Raw genomic sequence first — 12,425 nt, forward strand, 5'->3', positions numbered from 1 at the left:
ATTCGAAGCGAAACCGACGAGACAAACGCGCGCGCTATGTTCTCGACGAATGATCCTTCGGTTAGGGGATTCGGGAACGATCGATCGGATTGTCCAAGTGATTCGATCACGAAAAATCCCACCGAAACGGTGGCTGGAGCTCAAGAACCCCAGTCAATAGGTTTCTTTGTTGACACGGTCCAGGAGCGTTCGGAACGTAGGTTTAGGCCAGCCCGACAGAACGGAGCGCGGATTGAGCACGGTAAAGCCGATAATTTCGGTCGGCGGAAATCGTCACCGGTACAGAACCAGAAATCCGTGAAACGTTCTCGCGACAAAGATCAGAGATCAAAAACTATTGCGCCGAATCCAAGGGCGGAGCTTTCGTCGGAATCGTTGCACGCCAAAGAACAATTCAACGAGAACGCCGCTGTGAACTCCAGCGGCAATGATCAAGAGAAGAAAGAGTGGACGAACGAGTCCGGCAAAATGTTCAAAGAGGCTGACAGGAATTTTCAAGGGGACCAACCGAGAACAAACGCGCGAGCGAAATCGAATTTGTGCGAGGGGAGACACGCTGGTGATCCGATTAGACGCAACGACGACAGGAACGAGAACGCCGGGAAACTGTCGGACGATTTCAATCTGAAGAAACTTGGCCCCGGAACGAGACAATTAGCTGCGACGACTGTCAAAAATCGTTTGCCTGTTAGTAAGAGATTAACGACGATATCGAGGGCTCCGCGACAAGATGGCGACTCGAAGATTGGCGCTGGGGTGCAAGATAGCGTCAGATCGATGCCAATTGGGTCTACTAAATCGCCATCGAGCGGGAGGAAAGTTTTGAAAATCGTTCAATCGGAAGATAACGAGGGCAATCGGTTGAGCAAGAATCAAAATGAAAATTTCAAACTCCCGAGCAGAGACACTAACGCTGGCATAGCTATGCAAGCAGGTTTGAAGAAGTATATCAAGAAGTTGAAACGCGTGTTGTCCGACCGCGGCAACCCTGACATCGACGAGCTGGTTTCCTTGAGCTTGACAGACGCCATTTTGCCAGAGATTGAGGCGACCTTGTCCTCCATCGAAGTCCAACAAGTGCAAACTGTGCTAAGTATGGCGGAGAAGAAGTCTGAGATGATGCAGAAGGGGTTACCTGTCGTCAGGGGCAATGTGACATGAATATCTATAGTATATATTTTGTTATAATTATTTTGGTGATATTATTTTAGAAAAATCAAATAAATCTTTGTAATGCAAGTTTAACTTTCGTGGATGTAGTTTAACATTGACGTATTTGTTAGGATCAAATATATTTCTAAGCACTAACACTCGAGGGTTAATTCTTTATTTGAATAAAAATGCTGCTGAAAAATTAAACGACAGTTATAACCTTGTTATAGAAAAATTAATCAAAGGAAAGCATATATCAATGACGTTCTTCTTTGAAGTCATGTTCAGTGTTTATTTCCCTCCGCAATTTAATTAAGCAGAAAATGAAGTATAAATACCAAAAAGTATTTGTCATTTGAACATTTTATAATATACGGTTCACTTTTTCGAAACTTCATCGCAGATTACCTTTCATATTATTAAATCGTTCGTTTCATTGCAGTTAGCATTGGAATATTTAACCTTCTGCTGCAGAATTCCAAAGAGGGTAAAAAAATGTAGACTAACAGATTCTGCAGCTGTTACTGTTTTAATTAAATCACTCCCCGCGTTATTTATGGTATTATATTCACAGCGCTGAAGTAATTTTTTATAAAATATTGCGTCGTCAGAAAAGCGCTGTTTTCGCTCATTCTTGTTTAATGAACCACGTTTTGATTTGTTAGTTTTATCGTCTGGAATATTTCCCTTTCACGAAGAATACCTGAATTGTTCGAATAATGTACAAAATATTTCTCACGAGCACACAAGGTAAAATTGTTGTTTTAATATTTATGTAAACGTACATTGGCCATGATTGCTTGCAATTAACTACGACTGCAAATTGACTCGTAAACATACATAACTATACATTTTCTCTTTATCTAAATAAAATGATTGCTTTCATTTATACGTTTCACGAGTTCACTGATCAAATAATATAAACAATATACCATTTCCATTGCGTAAAATAATAATAATCGATTATTTGTTGTTGTTTATAGTTCAACATTGGTGTCGACGAATCGTTTTCATTTCAAGCTAATTTCCTGTCTTTTAGATGTTTCTCAGTTTATAAAAACTGTGACATCTTTTCTGACAAGTAAAATTGTCACATGTAAAAAATTTCAGTGCTGACATTTTATATTGATCTAGTGAATTATTCTCTCTAATAAGAGTGGAATGTAGAACGGCATGTAATTCTGTGCCATTCATTTGTTGTCTCGATTCTCAATGAACCTCGACTCGTTATCAATTAAACGTATGAGTCTCGTTAAACGAATCGTATGTCCAGCGATTCCTTAGTGATTTATAAGATCTGTGTCGTGGACGGTCACGGTGTTGCAGATAGAGTCATTAATTAATGATGCACAGCAAGAAACTAGAACAACGTCGACAACGAGACCTAAACTGTACAAGGTGGCAAAGTGACTGTCCACAATGTCGACACCCCTTCCTGCTGAAAACGAAAAATCAGCATAGTACCTTATGCCATAATCTCATCCAGAGTTCACGTTTTTGCTTGAGGGATGCTTAGGGAGAATAATTGTAAAGTTGTGTGTGAGACTTTTTAAAATCAGAATTAAAATTCAAAACTTTATTGTAAAATGTCGAAAACAAGTCTAATGATTTCCGAGATAGTTTTTCTAAAAAGAAGATGTTAACAGAAATATGTTTTTAGTGGAGTAGAGAACATAAACCACAATTGAATCATGCCTTTTTGTGTGAATTCATTAATGGTGGAGTTCTAGCTCTCGTCCTTATAAAGATTGTTCCTTGTATAATTTGTCAGACGTTTCTTACATTTGCATTAATTCCAGCTACCGATTCAATTTGTTGTGCTGTGAAGTTTAAATTTGTAGCTTTCCTCGAAGTTGGCACACTCTTTACGGCCATTTTCCGTTATTTCCTACGTAATGACACCGTAACGAGTTCTCTTCAAGTGTGTAACACATCTATTTCACACAATTTCTTCCTTTAAGTCTTCAGTCGATTTTAGTTCGCTATCATTTTATTCATCTGTCCGAGACATTTAGCAAATGTATTAAATTGAATATGCAGTTATTAAATCAAACGTTAATCTAGTATTCTCGTTGGAAGTTGACTGAATGAACGACTACTTTCTGCTTCCTCAGAGACGTCACAAACTGACCATATGTTTTTACTGAATAATTTTGTCTGCATTTCGAAAATTCCAAAAATTCTTAAGTATAAATCATAGGTGCGTAGGTGAGATTTTTCTGACTAAAATGGGTCCAAACATGACATAATTCGGAGCATATTCGTCTGCTCAATTCACTGAACTCATTCACGCTCATGTTCTACTAATTGGTTCGGATAATCGAGGTTCTACCGTGTCCTAATTTAAACAAGTAAATATAATCCAAGTTGTGTCGTGTTCGGTATCGTTTCAATCAGAAAATTGTCACGGATACGTTGAGTTGAAAGTTTTATCATTGTCTTAAGCAAGCAACAAACAATCAGGAAATAGTATCTGTACACGGTCTAAGTAACATTTCAGTCACGAAGGTTCACGGCTACGGAAAGTAAACGCTAACGTCCAAATACAAAGTTTATTCAGCATACTTCCTGCCATCTCCGCTATCCAGTAGCAAGGGATCACTATTAATTCCGAGGAATTATGTGCTTCGACTGCGGAGCGAATTGCCTTCGGAGTAATTGATACAACGAACCGATGACGATTAAGAGTGTACCGTACGCTGTGCTAATTCAAACGGTGTTGATTAATATTCGCGTGCATTCACGGAAGACGCGGAAGAGCCGGTTCATATTCCTGCGCCCGGGTGCAGCACGCAATTTCGCTTCAGATGGGATTTACGATGGAACATATTAGCGGTATTCGCGTTCCAAGATTTCTTGCTGTCGTTCTCAGACTTTCTGCCGGCTCGACGCAATTTCGCTTCGGTGACCAAAACGCGTTTTTCATCGATTAGACGTTTTCCACAGGCCGAAATTCTGCGTCGATCGTATGCAAATTGTAACGGGCCGGACTGCAAACGCAACGCGGCCGGAGCTTGCCCGAAACCGACGCCGAAGTGTGTTTCGGCGATTAGTTACACCAAACAAATTGTTGTTCTCGCTCGCGATCGATTTCCTCGTCGGTGTGCTCAACGGGAATAATTTCGTGATGCGCAGGTGGACCGGATTGCGAATACTCCGAGACGTTGAGCGGATGCGATCCACATAGGATACGAATGAAATATGAACTACGGAGCTTTTTTCGAGCTGCGTGACGAACCAAAAAAAAAAAAGTGTTTAACGAAAAAAAAAATTACTCGGTGCAGGATTCGATCCCAGGTCAAAAAATCCTCGACCGAAGAGCACACCGCCGGGACCGAAACTATTAGGGGTTATTCTCATACATTGAAATATAAAGCAAATAAAATATTTTATATTACATTTGTAAGTTTGTACATTATTTTTCCGAATATAAAAACGTTTAATATTACATACTACACCTACAAAAAGGGAAAGGGGCATCGAAAAAATTAATTTTGATTTTTTCAAAAAATTAAGAACAATGATTTGAACAATATCTCATTACAGAATTTTTATGAAACTGGTATCTCCGAAATTTCAATATGAAATATGCATTTTCTTCGAATATTTGGAGATTTCCAATTTTTTAAACACGTTCGCAACATCCGAAACATCTGAAGAAAATATATATTAATAATCACGATGAGACATAACTAATATATAGTAATAGAAACGTGGTACTCGGAACACTTCAATATAACCGACAATTTTATGCTTCCGGATTTTTTTAAGAATCGATTTTGCAAGCAAAATTCTGAAATAATTCTTAGGAAGAATCGGAAGCGATGTGACAATTCTTAATTATACTGTTGCTACTACTTGCCGCTGCATTCTCACTACATCAGCAAATGTTTCGAGTAACCAATTATTTCCGTCATGGGTTGCATAATGACGCTAATTGCGAACATTCTCGCGGAACGAATCGGTAACACGTGCTCGCGCCCGAGCATAACCGCATTTTATGGGTGATCTAAAATTCCTCGCTGTAAATAATCCGAACGATCCTTGGGCTAATAAAATATAAATTGTAACGCATGCGAACCGCTTTAATCTAGTTTCAAACAGTTAAGTGTGTCATGTTGATAAGCATTTTTTGCATATTCATTAGTTCAAATGGTACATATGAAAAATTGTTATTTTAGAAATCAATGTTTCTTATTCCGTTTTTATTTTTGTGTTTATCGGAATTCATCATTTTAGAATCAAATTAAATGTATTGTCGAGTGTTCAATTAACAGCATAACATTTTTACCGTATTACTTATTACTTTTTATTGTTTTGTTAACTTTAATGATACTGAACATAAAAATTTTTAAAAATCAAGATGGACAATTCGCATACATTTTATTCTACAAATTTAGATTAGGTTATCGAGGTTAAAGATTGAACAAAGTTAGTAATAAGGATGAGAAACATGTCTTTTTATATTGTTTTATTATTTCCGCTATTTCAAATGATCCCTCAGTCTGTTTATTTAATCCCGTATAGAGAACGTTCTTCAAAACATCTCAGATTTCATTCAACCAGCTAAAAGAAGATTCCGTAACTTTCTCCGCTCAGCTAACCCCAAAGCAACTATGAACTTCATAAATAATATAATCCGTCTTTAAAGCAGAAGGGAGTATCGCGGAAAGGAAATGAGCACAAAATGGATTACCTCTGTACAACATTCCGGCGCGTTAATCTATATTTTTGGAAAAGGTAAAATAATCTGCGCTGTGAAACTTACCTGCACCCCCGGCGATGTATATACTTCATCTCGTTCAATCCCATGTTACGGATATCTGTAATATGCAAATCCTACTGCGTAAATCGCGAATTACTAACCGCAGAATTTAATTTCGCAATATAATTAATGAAATCCGGAATGTATCAAAACACATTTCAGCGTCGCGGCGGCTTCATATTTTTGTTTACAATTTTTTACGAAGAGCTTTGCAATTCTTGTGCTATTCCGAATATAAAGTTGCAATTTATGCATCTTATCTACTTTTAATTTTGCCGTATAGTATTTATTTATCGTTAGGCGTAGTAGTAACATCTGTTTCACAACCTTTTCTACAAGAATTTATTACATTATTCAATTTTTATCGTTTGTCAATTTTTTTTACATCTTTCAATATCTTTTCTTCGTTTCAAACTTCTAGAATAGCTAACAAAATGTATATAAAACAATAACTACATTAGCGAACGAAATATTGAGTGCAAATAAAAGAGGCTTGTCGTAACTAATGTTTAACTCTCCGTATGATATGCTAGAGTCATTCGTGACCGTCAATTAGTACAATTCTATTCCGGTATAAGATGACGATATTTATTTCGAAATAAGAAAACCGCTTTTCCCCCTTCTTGCGATCGTCTTACATCGAAAGAAAACTATAGTGAAATATCGGCCTGGGTAATTTTCCAAAAAGTTACCTTCATTGATTTGCAAAACAGTTTTTGGATCGAGTCCTAACCAATAAATTCCGTAGAAGCGAAAATGAATCTTATTCTGTAAATTATGCGCGCATTTCGCGAGACGTTCGCTTTAATGGAAAAGTGTCGAAACGCAGTATCCTCGGCTTGATATATTTCACTATTTTATTTTATTTAAGAGCTACGCGAACGAGATTACGTGTTTTGTATTGAAAAAAAAAACGGAAGAAAAAAGAGCAGAACACCGGAGAGGATCGAAACACTCGTGGTATCTCGCGGGGATAAATCAGTCCGGCAAGGATTTAGGTATCTGTTTGAATTACGGACGACAATGATTAATCCGATATCGATCGACGTTTAATGATTTATGTTGGGAAAAAAAGCGAATCATCGTACACCGCGGCTGTTTCTTTCTGTCTGTGTAGATTCGGCGTTTGTTGATTTCGAGATGTCCGCCGGCTGTGATACAGGATCGCTTTTTGGTGTACCGTGTTACATTCAGCTTCGTGACGGGAATCTCGATAAACTATTGCGTGCGCATCGCAAACAGGTGTTACTTTCTGAGAAATTACCATTTCAACCTTTTCGAACCGCGTGCCAGGCTGGAAGACAATATCGACGAGTTTAAATAATTCGGACTGAAATAAATGGTATCAAATGATATGGAATAAATTACTTCGATGAATTATCGAGTCCGTCTTTTAATAAAATATACAGTAGAATCAGTTATGTTAAATTATTTCGAAATTAAATCTTATTTCGTAGAGTACTTCCCTAATTCGTCAAAATTAAACATGTGTGACGTGATCATAATTTTGCACTCTAGACAAAGCAAATCAAATTAATTTCAAGATTACAACACTGGACATAGTATTCAAGGAATTTAAGACTTTTCTGTAGTAATATTTTTAAAAATGTTATATTTCGTACAGTACATAGTTGCATTACAAAAATATTTGATTAAAATAAGGTGCCATTCTGAAGGATTGCATTTCCGAAAAAAATGTTATTCGTTCGTTAAGACTTGTATATTTTGGTCAAAATTACCTGTATTGCTTTTTAGTCTATATCCTGAAATGTGATGACCCAGACCAATTAGGCATAATATTCCATGTAATTCTATGTACTATATATCCCATAATTTTTCCATTAATTTAATACTTTAAAAACATGGTCGCTTCGTTTTACAGTGTCTAATTACCCTCGGTTAAAATTGATATCTCAAGAAACTTTCATCGCATTCTTCGAATGCATTATTCGCCTCAAAATTTACGGTTCCCTTTACACATATTTAAATTGATTTCATCTCTTTGTGTCAAGGGTGATGCAGTTAACGATGCAATGTGACATACATTAGCATCGGAGCATCTGGGAAAGTGTTCCAGTGGCTTGGCCTATGACGACAGGCATGACATTCTGTTCTATTTGTCGGTGACCGAGCGACATACTATATAATACGTCGCACACACAACTGTAGTTCGGCGAACGCCTGCGATCCATCAATAAAATTTCACGAAGTAATAATAAATTTCCACTGCATCAATTAGCAGAGTCAATACGGCCGAATTATTATTATTCCAAGTAATCTAAATATTTTCTTGTTGCATTTTGGTTAGTTTTAGTATGAAACAATCGTACATTCACCATTTTTGGAATGCTTAAATCATTAATTTATTACAAAATAGCATTAATAGTTGGTCCTCGTCGAAACAGTTAATCAACTTTCAGAATTTAAAAACGAATAGTTTGTAAAATAAAAACAAACTTAAAACTGTGTGGGAGAATCTTTGCTTTTTCTGTATAATTATTTCTCAAATAAGCAGATTCGTTTATTTTATTATGCTGCAACTGGGTCAAGCTATAAGCACGTAGCGCTGCATTTTATTGCTTCAGCTTTTCTCTTAATCCACATAATATTTCTCTGTCTATAATTTTCTTCATTATCCCGTTATCAACTTCTAAATCGTTTCTACAAATTATGAAATCCTGAAAATGTTTCTTTAATTCCTGCACCAATAGTAGTAATTGATATAAATTGTTTTTTTTTCTTCTTTATTACATTCAAAGGAGAAAAAATGTAAAATAAAAATGAAACAAAAATGCTTTCGTCAATTTTTATTCGTATAAAGCGGCTTACGTTTCCACACTGTATGAACAAAATTGTGCATTTCCATGAAAAACTCTTTGTCAAATTCTCATCTATAGGTCATCTATACCTCTGTAGGTTAGGCATTCATTTTTCGGAAAAAATTGGAAGAGGTGGCACATAAAATTACATCTCCCCTCCTTTTTACTTCAAAAATTGGAGAAAAAAAATTGTACATATTATAGGAATATTTCAAAGAACTAGGTTCAGTTTGTTGAATTCAATCCACGTAGCGTTCTAAATTAAAACCTTTGAATTAATAACGTTCAGCACTCTTCAAAGCAGCATAAACGTTCCAATTTGAGAATTTTTTCCTTCTCCTGTAAAGTTGAAAGCTCCTCGTTTCGTTTTTAACAAATGAAATTTATTGCGCAAAATCTTTGGAAAATTTACTGCAACGTTACTTTCCTGAAACGGAGAGGTGATTATTATTTCTGGGGTTATTAATAGCTGAAAATGTCTAACTTACTGTCAGAGTTTAATTAATTTCCTACAGTGCCTGTTTAAAGCCCGCATTGAGTGCTCCATTATCGTCCTGAAATTCCAATTCCTTTTGAAACAGAATGGAATCACAATTACTTTTCGCTTTGACCGTATTTATTAAGTGGAAATAAAGGTACGTAACAAATATGCGTAATATACAATAAAAATAGACCTATTTGTTAAATAAGTATAAAATATAGATAATAAAAATAAACATATTTGTGAACTTTAATAAACTTAAGAGACTTAATCCAAACATATTTATCAAATACGTATAACATATAGTGAAAATGAACATATTTATGAAATATGTATAAAATATAAGAGAAATAAACATATATAGAAAGAATACATATATATATTTATAAATATATATAGATATATATTAAATGGATAGCGTAGTTTTTTTTAGACAAGACGAACATTCAGTAAATGAATAATAAACAGCAGGTCTATATTTATATTACATTTATCGCATATTTCGATACAGAATGTTCCATTAAAATACAACTATAATAATACTTTGAGGAATACGGCAGGGGATAAATCTTGTTAACAGAATAAAATGTACACAGTTCGACGTCATTTATTTATTGATCAAATTAACTGTATTATGTTACAATATGTGATAGGAAAAGGTTTTATTAACAAAAACGAAATACTTAACATGAAATATTGTAATACAAAACTACGTACTTCAAATTACGAAATATTTGGTAAATGAGGATTTGTGTAAGTTTAAAATGTCGCGATCGATTCAAATAAAACATCACCAAATTAATCTCTACGTGTAAAAAGAACAGCTCGGCGTATCGAAATTATTCATCTACCAAGACGTGGTTACAAAAATGTCAGCAGGTGCGAGACAAAATTACAGAACACTGCCTAAGTGATGAACCACATTGAAAACTCAAAATGGCATAAATGGAGCATAAAAGATTGGACATTCCATGTAAGAAAACAAAGGGGACCTCTATATCTTCCCTACACTTCCACTTGCAAGATCCAATACCTACGATACTTGCATTTATATCATATTATGTAAATCCTTAAACCCTACAACTCCTGTAGGTAACATTTTCTTGTATCGTTTGAAATAACCAAGATATTCGAGTGGACAGAGTTCGTGGGACGCACTGTATAAAAATCCTGTATCAACGAAGACGCGGCTCGAGATACCGTCACCAATCGTGAGAAACAATCAGGCCTCGCTTTTCGTGCCTCTGCGTTCTGTCATCGTGCGGGATCCTAAAAACGCGGCGTAAACGGCCGCGGCTCGGCGCCATTAATCTAAACCGGAGGGAGAAGTCGATGTCACCGCGATTGTATTCGATCGGTTCCGGTTACAGGCGACTGTGCCTACGAACGACTGCCTGGCGACGATCTATATAGCTCCGAATAACCCGTTCGTTTGTTCGCAGATCGACACGCGAGACAGTACGAGCTGCAACAGCTGCGGGAGCAACGGCATCGTCAGGAGGAACTGGAGCAACAACAACAGCAGCAGGAACAGCAACAGCAACGTTCGCCGAGGACTGATCGCGTAGCAACGCCGACGACTCATTACAGCCGGGGCCATGTCTTGACTAGAATATTGCCGCGACGTAAATGTTGCACGTAAAGGATCGACCTAACCCAGGACCTCGGCTGTTCCCCGACGAGCCGCAATAACCGAAAGTAATTTAACTGTCGAAGAAAGGCTGGTCTGCGGCTCGCGCATAAATTATGTCAAGAGTTCCCTGCCTGTACGGGATGGCCTGGCGAAGGAGTTCGTTCCTCACTTTAATTAAGTCTAATTAAAGCCGATTCGATTTCGCGCTCGCGAGCCAGATGAAACGTTCCGATCAACGGGATTTGCGGAATCGAACAGCCCCGCGATATTTCTGCCGACGGATAGCGATCTTTGACTTTGAACCGTTTACGTGGGATCAGAGGAACCGGGAACTTTTGATTGATCGATTTGTTGCGTTGCGACACCGGCGTGCAAGTTGTTGATGCACCCATCGAATTAGAGTGACTTGTTTTAAAAGCGGACCGAACGAGTTCAGGTCGTCTGCGAGGCTGGGATTAGATCCCCGTCGATGACGGCCATTGCAAAAATTGCTTCTTATAACGTTTTTATGCAAGCATGGAAAAGAGATTCAGACTGCATGCCAAAAATTTCATCGAAATAGTGGAAGTTGCAGTTTTTCACGATTTTCTGCGAATCAGTGAGCACCAATCGTTGTTTAATCCCTTTATTTTGTATTTTGTGAAGAAACAAATGTTTCTAATGTCATATTGATTTCTCATTTTGCTTTTTTAACTATTACTAAAATGTCTTTTTCGATATCGCGTAGCAGGTTATATTTAAGAAATTTTAATAACAAATTTTACCAAGTTACATAACTTGCAATTTATTAAAACCATTGAGGTAGGAATCATGTTAGTTACCTGTTCTAATTACTGCGGGTTTTGTACCGATCTATCTTATTACATGGTATATTCCTGGCCAACTTCGACAAGTGAAACACTCGCTCAGAGTTTAATCAAAACAGCGAGAAGCTCGATATTTTCGTTCATTAACTTCCAATGATCTAAACTCAACCTTACTTCAGGAAACACGAAACCGTACGTTTTAGTAAACTACCGGGTGAAATGTAATATTCCTGTTTTCTTAATTTCAATATATTACTTGATATCACGACTACACTGCGGATTTTATGCATTTATGGCAGAAATGAATAGGTGAAATTTCAAACAGTAGAAAAAATTAATAGAGCCTGGGAATATTATTAAATAATGATCACTATTCAAATTCAATAACATTGCATTTCCGTTGGAATCATTTTTAGTAGAATTTGCTGACGGTTAATCGTCAAAGATCACTAGTCGAGAAATGTTTGACATAGTTCATGAATGATATGCTAATTAGACTGTACATTCATTAGGACTGCCACATATTAATCATCGAACAATCTATGCTTTTAGCAACTAAGTGGCAATCTTGGGCTAGTACAGACCTGCATTATTCTAGTTTTGTTTCTTTACTTCATTTATGGTCACGAATGTTTTTACAACATGTACAGAACTGGGTAAAATACTACAGTGAAGTATTGATCTAAGCCCAATCCTCGGGTCCGTGCTCTGACATAGATCGTGTAGGGTTACTATTTTTTTGGCGACCTCCAAAAAACCTTTGGCGTAC

General features: G+C 36.8%; 1 protein-coding gene across 1 annotated transcript in view; it reads left to right on the top strand.

Moving 5' to 3' along the window:
* The window catches only part of LOC143352209 (uncharacterized), a 129,568-nt gene extending 117,754 nt beyond the window's left edge, over positions 1–11,814 (top strand). Inside the window, exon 21 of the mRNA XM_076784536.1 lies at positions 10,660–11,814. Coding sequence (XP_076640651.1) covers positions 10,660–10,859 — 200 coding nt within the window. The 3' untranslated portion in view covers positions 10,860–11,814. The remainder of the gene's footprint in view (positions 1–10,659) is intronic.
* Positions 11,815–12,425: the final 611 nt, after the last annotated feature.

This window comes from Halictus rubicundus, chromosome 3 (genome assembly GCF_050948215.1).
Source record: "Halictus rubicundus isolate RS-2024b chromosome 3, iyHalRubi1_principal, whole genome shotgun sequence".
NCBI classification, from domain to species: domain Eukaryota; kingdom Metazoa; phylum Arthropoda; class Insecta; order Hymenoptera; family Halictidae; genus Halictus; species Halictus rubicundus.